Here is a 13,480-nt window from a genome sequence, read left to right as displayed (position 1 = left end):
CTGCTAGCGTGGCACGCCCTCATACTCTGCTTCTGACTGGTTAGTAGTCCTTACCTAGCTACTGCATATGTGCGACTCCCAACAAAGATGGAATAGAAGTGTGATGCGTCACTCGGTAGCTAAAACGGAGAGCTCAACACACAGGGGGAAAGGAGGAGCTGCTGCAATGTGCAGTACAACAAAAATATGGTGTTTTTTGAAAATTAAACCATGTAAACCTATTCTCATAGAACCTCTAAATACAATTATGAACCTGAAAATGAGTATAATAAGAGCATTTTAAGAAAACATGTTCTCAGATCACCTCGAGGCGATGTCATTTGAATAATTTGAACTGTTATGTTTGTGTGATTCAAGGCACGATTATTGACATATTAAATAATATGGTTAATGACTCAGATAGGGAGACTAATAAAAGATGGTGCCTTTATTTTTAAAAGCTAAATACTGCTGCCTATAGAATAGGTCGTTGAGGAGATATCAGCCTCACAATTTTTCCCAAAAGGTCCAACTGTGTATTTGTTGAACAAAAAAAGAGGGGGGGCTCACCTCTGTCCACTGTCCGTTGGTCTGGACCATGAGTATGACACATGGGTCTGACTTATTCAGCGTGTCTCGGTCCAGCAGGGCTTTGCAAGACACACGCAGCTCTACTTTGCAGACGCAGGTAGCTGGACCGCTGAGGCTGGTCGCAGGGGAGGTGGCCTCCTGAACATCATTCATCCTGGCTCAGGGCAAGAGGAGCTGCCAACCAGCGAAGCAGTACGATGTGGTAGCTCCGTGGGATGGGAAAATGTAGTGGTGGGTCGAGGGATCTCAGTAAAGACGTGGCACACTCACGGGAGGCAGGCTCTTTTGACTTGGTACAGATGTCATAAAAAGAACAGAGATTCTTGTTGAGTCCCAGGAGACCAAATCAAACCCAATCTGATAATACTGCCTGTCAGAGTTATCCCCTTGTGAGGAGTATCATCTCACCTCAGCCCTGACGAGAGACAGGAAATGAAGGTGGTGCTTTCAGGAGTCTAGATCAGATCAACTAGTAAGATGGTCAAATCTGGGGCTTCCTCTTTTTAAATGCTCTTAATTCCAGTATGAAAAAAAAGAGGGTGTCACTCTACGCTATCCACAAAGATACATACAAAAACATAGACTTGATATTGCCATTTTCTGCATATCTCTATTTGTATCATATTCTAAACATGACAGCATAGATAACAAACTATTTTAGCAGAACAAAATTGGTATTTTCTTTCCCTTATTCAACAATGAATGCACTAAAAGTAAAGTGGTAGATAAAATCCGGAATCCAGCAGACACATGGCTGAGTGGCTTTTCTTTTGCCCAGAAGATAACCATAAAACTAAAAAATTGACTTTGATTTGTTTAAACTCCAATGTGGTAAACATCCGCCCTTCTGAAGTGTCCTTGAGCAACGGGTGTCTGACCCTGCTTAACTGTTTTAAAGGGGGAGAAAGTATGAGGGTGGGGGTTGAATTTCGCTACCAGCATCCTTCGCTGTCACATTCTTAAACGAACAAGTGTACCATTGGCTTTCAGCACCAGGGACAGCGCCCGTGTTTTCTTCTTTTTGCCAGCCGTGAGTCTGGAAACCAGATGTTACCCCCAAAGCATCAATCTCAAACTTAACTCAATAAAACTCGGAATGCAATCAGATTCAGAAGCTATAAAAACGAGCCAAGCAAAAGTTGTAATGTAAAGCAACACGTCGGTTACCGATTCAATCCAACAACTTAATAATGAAGGCGATACAGTAAACGCTCCTATATGGTTTCTTAATAATTCATCACAAAACATCAACTCCGCTACAAATATGTAATGCTTGCAAACCCAGTTAACGATAAGGTTCGCAAAATTCCGATCTATAGCTTTAGTTGTCCTATAATCACAATAAACAAAGCGCCGTACTAAAGATGAACAGTCTACTTTGATTACATTTGTCGTTTGTCATTGTCTTACTTCCAATAAGAAAACATACAGCTGATCAAAAAACAAGCAACCGCACTTAATCCCCTCGTTAAACCCAATAAACTCTGCTGACCATCAAGTTAAAAACTCACTTCCTACCTGTCGTTGGTCTTTACTCTTAAACACACTTGTTTTAATCGTCTGCCATAACACACTGCTTGATTTTTTTTTCCTTCTCCGCGGAAACTCATTGGTTAGACTGGCGAGGAGGGAGTAGGCTATTTAGAGAGATGGGGAGTGGAGAGAGCCCAGCTGCTGATGTAAGGATGAGGCTTTCGCTGGGACTCGATTATTGGGAGTTCGGTTAAAAACAATGACTGTATATATTCATTTTACAGTCTATGGTTGAAAATCAAATCTTAAAAACAGGACACGAGACTATGGAAATGCAATACAGGGGATTTTTTTATTGATTAGGAGATTTGGCAGCTTTCACAGAGCATGGAACCCTGAGATAAAAGCGGGAAATATGGGCATAGCGTTTGTGTTATTTGCTTCCGGCTAAAATAATGACGAACTTGAGATATGAACAAATCAGTGAAACACATGTAAATCTAAGGGTAAGACTTGCAATATCCTTCACACTTCCTTTAAATTGAAGTTAGTCTCTTTGCACCAATAATCCCAAACATGCTTAATTGAGGGGGCTTAATATATAGGCTACATTCAGAAAGACATATCAATCAGATTTTTCTCCAGCTTCAGCCTACTGTAATGAATGTGTCATACTAAGCATTAGCATCATTGATTAGCATTATGATAATGTTTACATATTGCATACATGGCACAGTTCTGCATACAGTAAGGTAAGCATTTTACACTATATAGATAGATGTTCCAACTAAATGTTTACAGTATGGGCTCCATCATCATGTGAACATAAAAAGGGGAAACCAGATGATAATCCTCTCAGTAGGACCTACTGCATAGTTTGTCAATTTGCACTTAGAAAATAAGGCTTTGTCTCACCTCAATAATAAGAATGCCAGGGATACAAGTGAGACATTTCACAGCAAAACAACAGGAACTTAAAGGACGGATCGTCCAGTAGCAGCACATCACAAAGAAATCTCCATGTGGGAGCTTCAGACAGACTTTCTGCTCTCTTAACTTTATTAAAAACACATACACCCACATGTATACTGTATATGCACATACTCATACTTAACTTTAATGTCTCTCACATTAAAATGATCATGAGCTGATTCTTTTGACAGCAATGTATGTTACATAACTTATTGTTTCTACACGTTTAAGCTTGAACCTTTTCACAGTCCACCCACAAATGTATTATTTTCATGAATGTATTTCCAGACATTGCATAACGTTTATAGATTTTTAGATCGCGCTGACTAAACAGCAGCCCTTGAGTTTTTGCTACACCAGGGTGAAGGCCATGAAAGACAAAGGAATAGACTAAATGACTTGGGAAATTTGGGTTCATCAAAATTCAGTGCAAAACCAAAAATAAAAGTTTGACTGTTTAAAAGTACCTTTCATGGTTACAGTGCACTTTATGATAATATACATGTGTAGGCTTCAGCATTTTTGTTCCTGAAGGCAGTGAAATTACATGATTCCGAAGCTATGATTCTGAAGTGTCCTTCAAACAGAAAGAACATTATTTTTCATTAGAGCTTTGCAGAATTACGGCTGCCTTTGATTTCAAGAGGACACGGCTAATTCTTTGAGAGTTGAGCCACTCAGAAGCTTTCAGCTGGTAAAATGATGATGTGTGCAGACAGGCAGGTCAATCAAATTATTCCAACAGCTTAACAAATAAAATAAAAACTTTGCTCCCTGCTTTTTAATGATCTGCTCTGTAAAGCTGATAACCATGCAACTTACCCACCAAACAACACAAATGCCACACTAATTGCTCCTACAGGTTGATATTATTAGTGAAACTCTTTAAACAAAAGTAACAAATACACGCCTGGACACACTGTGTTTAACATGGAGACTGGCTGCTTTCTGACATTGCCATCCTGCAGTTTTTTTTCAACCCCACAGCCTCTTCTTCCATGGGTATTCAGAGTCAGTAGGAAGTGAATGCTTTGGGGCACACACCTGAGCCCTGTTACGCCACAGCTCCAAACAACGGCCATCTGCTGCTGCTGCTGCTGCATCGGTTCAGCACCTCACAGGACGTTCCCTGTTTTTACACATGGATTATCTATTCAGATTCCCCCCCGCTGCTTCTCCCCAGTCACTGACCACATTGCGTGTCTGGGGTGTTTGTGTAACATCATCCACAGTTTTCCACCAGCAGCTCCCTCGGGCAGAGGTATTTTTGCACATAGGTAGGTTTTTAGGACATTATCGATTCTCAAGTCTTTCTAATTGGTGATGGCAGCTGCAGCATCCCTGTTAATGGTAATCAATCACTGAGCTTGTGTTTCAGCAGGCTCAAGCTCAAGTAACAGCTCACTGAACAGAAACGTTATCTCCACGAGTTACCTCTGTCATACTGACCTACAAATACTGTGGTCAAAATGATCTCAGTTCCCTTTTTACCTGATGCACACTTCAGAGGGGTGACGCTGACACCACACACACACTACCTCATTGATTTCAGTTGGACAGAGCAATATTAAGTAGTCCATGTAGGAAGTATTTGAGAAGTATTCACCAGAGAATGTTTTCTTGCGTGATAAAATACTCAATCAAATATCAAATTTGCCCATTGTTTTTTTTTTGTCAATAGACTTCTCAATTAACTGACTAATAGTTTCAGCTCCGTACCAGTCTTTAATCATATACATTGACTGAACACAATTCTCTCATCAGCCTGTTCCTGCTTATCAAAACTGAGGAATCATACATCTTGCACCACAAGTGATATTGACTCGTGTACCATCTGGTATTGCTTTTATCACAGTTAATTATAACACATATAAAAGTTACATCACTGGCAAATAATAAAATGTGGAAGTTGTCAAGACTGGTAACACATTTAGAAAAGGTGGAAAGAGGAAATAGTTCCCAGAATCCATAGTGTCCTGTTACATGCAGTGGTGGAAGAAGTACTCAGATCCTTTATTTAAGTGAAAGTAGAAATGCCATAGTCTATAAAAAGTAATTAAAAATAATTAAACTCCATTACAAGTAAAAGTCCTGATTTCAAAATGTTACTCAAGTAGGTATTATCAGCAAACTGTAATTAATGTATCAAAAGTACTTGATATGCAAAATGGATCCTTTCAAAGTGTTATATTATTCTAGAATATTATATTATTCTGTTTGTATCACTAACAAATACACGTAAGAGCATTTTAATGTTGATGTTCGTCAATGAAGAGCCCATTTTAGATACTTTGTATACTTCTGGGTAAATTAGTAGTATAGTACAGCATCATATAATATGTTTTTAAAATGTAATAAGTAACTAGAAGGCCGAACTAAAAGTGTCAAATAAATGCAGTGGAGTATTTCCCTCTGAGATGTAGTGGAGCAGAAGTATAAACTCAAGTTTCTCAAGTAAGGTACAAGTATGACAAAAGTCTACTTCAGTACTTGAGTAAATGTATTTAGTAACATCCCACTACTAGTTACATTGTGTTTTAGTAAAACAGATTATTTTGCAGTTCGCTATCTTATGGATAAATTTAGGACCATCCATTTAAGTTTCCGTTTCAGCAATATCAATCACCCCTGGTCCAAAATGTCTCGACTGTCCACTCACCTTTATTATCTGAATTATTTATTTGCGTTCAGACAGCTAGAGAACACAGAGAGACACTGAAGGAGACACAGACAAGGACATTTAGTCTCACCCATCCACATTTTTTCAGTCTGTGTAACACGCTCGGCTTGGGATCATTTTTGATAGTGGATATTTTCTAACGGTGATGACGACTAACGCATTCGAAATAGGCAATCTCACTCAATAGGGCAGTTTCTCTGATCCTGTGTTGTTTTCTTTATTAACGTTTGAGTTCTTCATTGAGAACACCACACCACATCCACCATGAGCACATAGTTCAGAAATGTCCAGTGTCTTGTTAGTCATGGCAATGTTTCATATTAACAGTCCGTTTGGGTTCATGTCTGCCATCATGTAACCTTCTGTGTGAAAATTCAAATTCAACTTTGCCCACCCTGCAGAAGCGGAGTGTAAAAATTGTCCCACTGGGATGGGATTTTTTCTCGCTTCCTCTGCCTTGTGGGCCATCATTGACCTTCACTTCTATGCATTAACATACTGCAAATAATGTACAGGTCTTTGGATATTATAATAGTCGGTCATGTTTAAGAGGCTCTGCCTGGTTTAGACTCTTCAACGGTTATTTAACTGTAAAAATGCATAGAAAGCAACACACACACAGCACTTGCATTGTCTCCTTTGTGGTGCAGGTAATATATTTTCCCAAAGAAAATTCCTACACACACACACAGAGGTCACAAGTGTGGGTGGGAATTTTCATTTTACCTGGACGTTTTAATGGACATGTACGAGCTTCTATCACTGCTTCCTTCTACTAACTTACTGACATATTAACTCAATAAATGAAACAAGTAACACACTGTTAAATTCTATGGCAATTACACTGTCATATTAGGCAAATAACTAATAGATTTACAATTCCTCAATCCCTGCCCTTTAATGCTTTTATTTCTCCATTAATGAGATACATTTTGTGACTCTAGTGCCACCTACTGCTGTAAATATGAGCCTAATATTCTAGACTCTGAACCCTAATTCCACATTTTAGTTAATGGGCTGTAAATTTCAGACTGTCAATTCATTATCTGAAAAATCTTTAAGTACAGGGAGTGTAAATTATATATATTTTTTTTAACTTTTGTGTTACTAACTGCTCTGATTTCACTCCACGTGTCCAGGATTCAAATCTTTGAAGTTACTGAAATGTCCACAAAATAAGATTTGATCATGCAATATATAGGACTTAGATACGGAGAGGTTTATGCCGCGACGCAGAGGTCCAGGGTTCAAATCAGACCTTTGACGATTTCCTGCATGTCTTCCCCCTCTCTCACCTAGCTGTCCTGTCAAATTAAAAAGGCAGAACCCCCCCCAAAAAAAAGGTCATCAAGTTTCAGGTTTGTGGATTTATGCATGCTGGCTGGTTGCCATGTCTTACCGACACTTGAATTTAACAGAGCCATTGTAACATGCCTTTCCTACAATGACAAGATTAAATTTCTGCTGTCATAAAGGTCTATTCAAATTAGTAATATTAGATTTTTTTTTTTTTTTTTGCAATTTGTTTGTCTGCTTTGTTTTTATCTTTTGGTCCTTAGTAAAAATGGTATGGCTGAAATAAACTTATTCCAAATGTTTCAATGTTTTTACTTCTGTCCATAGGTGCAATCTGAACCCAACAGTTATTTTAACACATTGACACATCAAAATCACATCTCACCTGCGTTATCTGTAAAAGTGATCCAAGTTGTAGAATTGACACTCCCTGATCTGTATGGCTGTATTATATCAAGTCCCTAATCTATGACTACACCATTAAAACTCTGAAAGGAGATCATAATCATGACATTATCACATTCATCGTTTTTAACACTTTATTTTGCAAAGTTCCATAGTGACTATTTTCACTTCTTCTTTTCCACGTCCTGCTCAGCAGCCTCTTTGGCTCTCTTGGCACGTATGCCAAAGAGACGAGCATTGGCGCGGGCCATACGCAGGCTGGCGAAAGCCTTGAAGTTCTTCTCATCCTCCGAGATAACCCGAGCCTTCTCCTTCTTGTGCACCTGGGAGAGAATAAAAAGATAGTAACCATGTATGACACTTCTAGATATTGCTTAATATCTCTCTGCCAAATGACAAAATCAAGCCAGTTTAACAATGACTGGTGCAAATAGAAGCCCAATTTTATACCATCAATATTTTGGGACAACCAATTTGCTTTTCCAGCTTGATTGTAAAAAGCAGTCATCAGAAAAAAAGGTTCAAGTGTTTCATCAAAGAAATACAGAGATTCCGGAGATTTGTCATCATCTGACTGCTGTGATGCAAAACAGACTGTTCTCATATTTTCTCAACAGTCATCACTAACGACATGATGGCGTATGAAGGTTAAGGTCAGCTGGTGTGCAATTTCAAACATAAATGCAGGCTTATTTTCCACATGTAACTAAATAACATTAATTTCCAGTGATCTCACTGTAATCTATCCTAATATACTTTTGGATATGATGTGTTGGCTGCTAATGCAATCTTTAGGGAATTAAAACTTACTGTTTTGATGGGCATGACTGGACCAGCGAGCTGAGTGGCCATCTTGAGTTCCTCCTCCTGAAAATATTACAAACAGTTAATTCTTCAAGACAACAAAAAACATCCATATTGCTCAGCAAGGCAAGTTATGAGGCAGATAAACATCTAGCCATCAGCCGCATTTGGGTGTTCTTGGGTGAAATTACTCAAATTAAAAAGGCAAAGTCCAGAAAAAAAGTAAGGTTGGTTATTCCTTTGCAACCACAGCAATGGGTGTTATATTACATACCTTAATAAGTACTGAATCAAATATGGGGTGTACAGGGATCTGATTTGTATAAGTAAAGGTGCACTGATGAGTGAGGCATTCAGCCTCCATTGTTGTTCTGACCATTTAATGGAAGTTTCTGTAACATAACAGGTCCTCAGTGATATCAGCTAGACAATCTCATAGAAAACTTTGAAATTCATCACTACATGGGTGAATGTATAGTTAAATTTGATTGAATTTGAGAATTTTATTAGTGTGTCCCCAGTTTCATTAGGTAACCCTCAAATCCCATGCAATCAAATAAAAACTCCTGCCAAAAAATAAAATAGCATTAGGAATGCAAATTAGGATATTTCACCAAAGTTCAAATGCCAAGGTACACAGGTTAGGGCTAAATCTTTGAGCCCTGTCAGAGACAAATCTCTATACTTTAACATGCACAGGGAATAAATTAAATGTTTTCTACAGGGTTCTTTTGGATTTTATACATTACTCGTAAAACCTGTTGAATTCGTTTTTATAAGATTGAACAATAGTAAACAAACATCTCAAATGTGTACAATTGAGAGATGACTATGATGACTTACCACATGCTTTTGATGAATGTTTAACACTTGTTTTTCTCAGAAAAATAAGACCACACAATCAAAAACCTAAAACAATCAACATGAAAAGACACTTACAGTGCTGTCTCCCTTCTTGGGAGCAGAAGCTTTCCTGGGGAACAGGATGAGCTTGGAGCGGTACTCCTTCAGACGCTGCACGTTGGCCTGAAGAGATTCTGTGGATCTGTTGCGACGGCGAGAGTCAACTGCGATGCCGATGGTGCGGGCTGTCTTTTTGTGGATGCCAGCTGCCTGTAGAGAGGAATACAGCACAATAAGAGTTAAAACATAAGAAATTGATAAGATACTGATGTTCAATGTTGGACATTCAATTTTGAGTAACAAAATGTAGTCATCAGATAAAAAGGTTCAAAGTATTCATCAAGTAAATACAGAGATTCCGGAGATTTCTCATCATCTGACTGCTGCGAGGCAAAACACCAAGATGGTGGTTATAATTCTGAACATGTCTGCCAATGATTACATGTTAGCCCAGGTATGTGCCATTTTCTATTTACATGGGAGAGAATTTCACTTGCAACTGCAAGCTCGCAGCTCAGCATTTACTTGCACATTGGCCAACAATGAGTGTGCCTACATATAAATTCATACTTCAATTTTTGAGCCTAGTCCTGACTGGCCTGAGTCTTAGTAAGGATAATTATGTGTTTTGTAAACATAATATAGCATGTACCAGGGCAAACGTTAATATCAGTATTTGCAAATAAAGACAAAAAAAAATTAAAAAATACACTCAATAACACTCCATTAGTAATGATTCAACAATATAATGGTGCACAGCGCTCCCCACTGCCTCAGTTTCTTTAGTGGCCAGAAATATCTTGTGTGCCCATTTTAAAAGGCCTGACATTTTGCAGAAAATTGGCTCAAATTTGCTCAGACAATTTGGCTGCTGTGGAGGATCAAACTCCTGGATGCGACTTGTGATTTTACTACACCATAGGCATCCATTTCCCTCTACAACTTGAATAGAATTTGGTGATTGAAATAAAGGGTTATTACTCATGAAGATGAGGCCGTCTGACAAAAGCAATTGGTACTGTATATACTGTGAACTGTGCAAAGTAGACTTAACAGTCACTATTACTGGCATTTGAGCCTACTTCTTGTGAAGGAAAGCAACAAACAGTCCACATGTTCTGAGGTGATGCACATCAACAGTCATTTAGCCTTCCTCCCACAGGAGGCACATTCAGGGGAGGAAAGTAAAGGTAGAGTTTGGCAAAAACATCTAGTCTATGAGCAGCACTTTGTTTTTCCTACAGCCGTTTTTTGGTTGGGTGGGATGCATGATTCATCACAGAAGTTGAGCATGACCTGTTTTAGATCCACACTAATAGTCAATAGCATTTCTGAGCTGGAGGTCACCTTGATAAAACGCTAGTTTTTAGAGTCTCAGTCATGATGACATGTAAATGTGTTTCTACCTGACAAAATCAAGACAAAATCAGTTACGTTAGTGCTTTCTGCCCTGTCAATGGATTAAATTATTTGAAACACCGTCCAGTATTTTTGGACAAAATTACTGGGTGACATTGCTGAATAAATAATCATGCATGTTAAACATTAAACAGCTAGACAACTAGAAAGGATTACCTTGAGTTCCTCCAGAGTGAAGCCACGTCCAGAACGAACCTTGGTGTGGTACCTGATTGTGGGACACCTCACCTGGGGCCTCAATGGTCCAGCGACAGGACGGGGAGCGATTAGACGGGCCTTAGCCTGACGAGCCTTTCGCCTAAAGATAAAAGGCATCTTAGTCAAAACTACAGTAATTAAAGCCCATTTTCAGACCCAGGAACTTTAAGAACTCAGAAACTACAAAAGTCTGGTTTGCATAACCCTAATTGTGTTTCCACCCATCTCCACTATGACAATAAGGCAAATAACAGAATTAGGAAAAAGACATCTTTTTCAGACAAACAAAACAAAGTGTCAAAGTTCTGTATGTTAGTATTGGGTGACTGAGGTATGAATGAATTTAATTAAATGGATGCTAACGAGAAAAGCATTAGTCCAAAGGAGCATGATTGAGCGTTTAGCAGTTATTTGTGCTTTCGTACATCAAAGAATTGAGACAATTTTCAAATAGCTGTTTTGTTTCTCTCCCTCCCCCACTAATAGTCCTCACACTTAAAGTCTAGCAGAGGAATTGACTATATACCTTTGTGTTTAAGGTTAATCGTTGCGTTTTGTTGGGATGGTCCTGTAGTGGGAAAAAGGGTGCAAGCAGCAAACCGTGTACTGCAACCTAACTGTAGGTTAATCTTGGACTTGATCAATCCAAACCACGTCTTGTTTACAGACATGAATGGGATCCTCAATATAACAAGGTAACTATAACAAGATTACTGATACTTTCACTGAACACAATCGAAAAAACTTTTAAATGCACATGCATTCACATCAAAGCAGGATCACCAATGTAAAACTTGGTGTACATTATATACATCTGCTATGTCCTTTCAAAACTCCTGTGAGTTCAGTGTAGTCCAATGGCTGCAAAACAAAAGTTGGAGACCAGATGTTTTCCAAGCAATACATACGGATTTGCCTTGCCTTCAAGAAAGACCCTGGTTTTGACTAGAACAACTCACACATCCACTATTTTGTTTAAAGTCCACCATAAGATTAGTTTAAAGTTGAAGTTTGTATCACTATATGTTAAGGCATGCACACAAAATAAATATCCTGTTGACATTTCAATGTAGCAAAATGTGATACAATCTCATTTAATTATTTATTGCCAAAATAAGTTTGTCTTTGCTACTCCTCCATGATGCCAATGGAAGGCGTGTTAGCTTGAGTTAGCATCTCTATTTGAACACAAGGCAGTTCTCACCTGCGGATCTTCCTGGCTGGCTGGTTGAACCAGGTGCGCACTCTTTTCTGCCAGTCCTTGTGGAAGTGAGGATTCAGGAGCATTCCATTCCGGCTGGGGGCCATGGCTGCCTACTTCTTCCCTGCGATACAGCATGACACACGGACATGAGCAGACTATCATGCCGGCACACCATAAGTACCCGGGGCTACATCTGAGATGCTAGGCTAGCAGGTAAACGAGGTCACTGGCTGTTCTGATGGGTAATTGCCGTAAGCGGCTGCTACATCTCATAACACTGGTCCATGCCATTTCGGCATTCGTTAGGTATGCTTACTTTTATTTTGAGCAACACTGATAAATATGTTGGCCTGTAGCGGCAATGCTCACAGTCACACACAAACACCACTTGATCAGGGATCACTACTAATGCAGATGTTATTCAGCAATTTAACGAAGACATCTTTAGACAATAATCACCTTATTTCAAAGGTGACAAAACACTCTATTTCAGGTTGTAAGTGTAATTGACAACTACCGATAAAATACCAAGGATTACACTAGATTCCTTCTAAATATGTAGAGAAAAAATATCTTACCTACTAGGAAGGAAAATGGCCGAAAGGAAAAAGGAAGTTGTAATGCGGAGGATTGTGGGATATGTGTCAACCAGCCAATGGCCGAACAGACGTTATCAAAGAGTATATAAAGGAGTTTTATACGAGAACAAGCTATAATACTTCCAGCCGATAAAAAGTAAAATGGAACAAAAGATGTCCGATTAAATAATGTAAGAATAGATAATATAGTATTAAATGATTGTGATAAAAAAATATATATTATAAAAAATACATCATTTTAATTATATAATCTATTTGACGTCTGTACAATAAGTCGTTATGTTATATTTTTGGAGGTAGCCTACACGATACATGCACAACCTAAAAACAAAGATTTTGTCAGTATTTTTCCTAAAAAGTTCATATGCGCTCAAACCATAGACTGTAAATCAGTTAAACCGTGCGCACCGGAAGTAAGAACGCAATCATCTTTGTTATGATGCAGAGAACTCCAACATGTTACAGTCTGTTATGTAGCATATGCGTAACAATATGAATTTTCCTACAATTATTGTTATATAAGTATACGTTGTTGATATATAGCCTTACAATAACACTTAAACGGCTGTGATAGTTTTTTAATAGGTGTAGTCTAATTTAGGTTTGCAAAGCTTTAGAATTATGTGCTCATCTTGCTATACTTTAAAATGTATTTTGCAAGCTGATGTTTGATGGAAATATTTCATGATGCCATTTTGTGATCATTAGCCTACATTACAATAATGTAATTTTGTGTTCACAAGTTTGACTTACAATCAGATGTGAAGTGTTTTCACTGGCCACTAGATGTAGGCCTAGCACCCTTCATTAGCAGTCAGCAGTAGTCTTCGAATAGTACATACATAGACAATTATTTGTTATGGTAGAAACGTTTAGCTGTAATAAATGACCAAAGACAACACTTTCAATCCGGTCATTTCTATGTGTTAAATATGATTCTTGAAAGACTAAAGAAAA

At 38.5% G+C, this 13,480-nt stretch overlaps 2 protein-coding genes and 2 non-coding genes across 5 annotated transcripts in view; all 4 read right to left on the bottom strand.

Moving 5' to 3' along the window:
- cpne7 (copine VII) overlaps positions 1-687 on the bottom strand; it is a gene marked incomplete at its 5' end in the record, with an annotated part of 27,252 nt that extends 26,565 nt beyond the window's left edge. Inside the window, one exon of the mRNA XM_028573041.1 lies at positions 550-687. Coding sequence (XP_028428842.1) covers positions 550-687 — 138 coding nt within the window. The remainder of the gene's footprint in view (positions 1-549) is intronic.
- Positions 688-7,516: 6,829 nt separating this feature from the next.
- Positions 7,517-12,603, bottom strand: rpl13 (ribosomal protein L13). Of its 2 annotated transcripts, none has more exons than XM_028582763.1 (6): positions 12,503-12,603; positions 11,925-12,045; positions 10,679-10,820; positions 9,140-9,313; positions 8,207-8,263; positions 7,517-7,719 (listed from the first exon to the last, which is right to left on the bottom strand). In XM_028582763.1, exons 2-6 carry the CDS (start codon positions 12,026-12,028, stop codon positions 7,561-7,563), a joined length of 636 nt encoding a protein of 211 aa, XP_028438564.1. In that variant the 5' UTR covers positions 12,029-12,045; positions 12,503-12,603; the 3' UTR covers positions 7,517-7,560. The 2 variants fall into 2 exon arrangements, with proteins under 2 accessions (XP_028438564.1, XP_028438574.1); XM_028582773.1 differs by lacking the exon at positions 12,503-12,603 and adding an exon at positions 12,384-12,479.
- On the bottom strand, positions 7,886-7,965 carry LOC114561508 (small nucleolar RNA MBII-202). The gene has a single exon (XR_003693371.1). It is a non-coding gene; the product is annotated as a small nucleolar RNA MBII-202 (small nucleolar RNA).
- Positions 9,399-9,478, bottom strand: LOC114561516 (small nucleolar RNA MBII-202). The gene has a single exon (XR_003693372.1). It is a non-coding gene; the product is annotated as a small nucleolar RNA MBII-202 (small nucleolar RNA).
- Positions 12,604-13,480: the final 877 nt, after the last annotated feature.

The sequence above is a fragment of the Perca flavescens genome, chromosome 1 (assembly GCF_004354835.1).
Source record: "Perca flavescens isolate YP-PL-M2 chromosome 1, PFLA_1.0, whole genome shotgun sequence".
In the NCBI taxonomy this organism is placed as follows: domain Eukaryota; kingdom Metazoa; phylum Chordata; class Actinopteri; order Perciformes; family Percidae; genus Perca; species Perca flavescens.
This window is presented reverse-complemented; position numbering and strand designations above follow the sequence as displayed.

Bases quoted from the DNA above. Each gene is read 5' to 3' on its own strand.
- rpl13 (XM_028582763.1), bottom strand. From the start codon at position 12,028: ATGGCCCCCAGCCGGAATGGAATGCTCCTGAATCCTCACTTCCACAAG. The intron at 8,264-9,139 runs GTAAGTGTCTTT...TAATATTTTCAG, and splicing joins CCAAGAAGGGAGACAGCACT to GAGGAGGAACTCAAGATGGC. The intron at 7,720-8,206 runs GTAAGTTTTAAT...ATTCTCTCCCAG, and splicing joins CAGTCATGCCCATCAAAACA to GTGCACAAGAAGGAGAAGGC.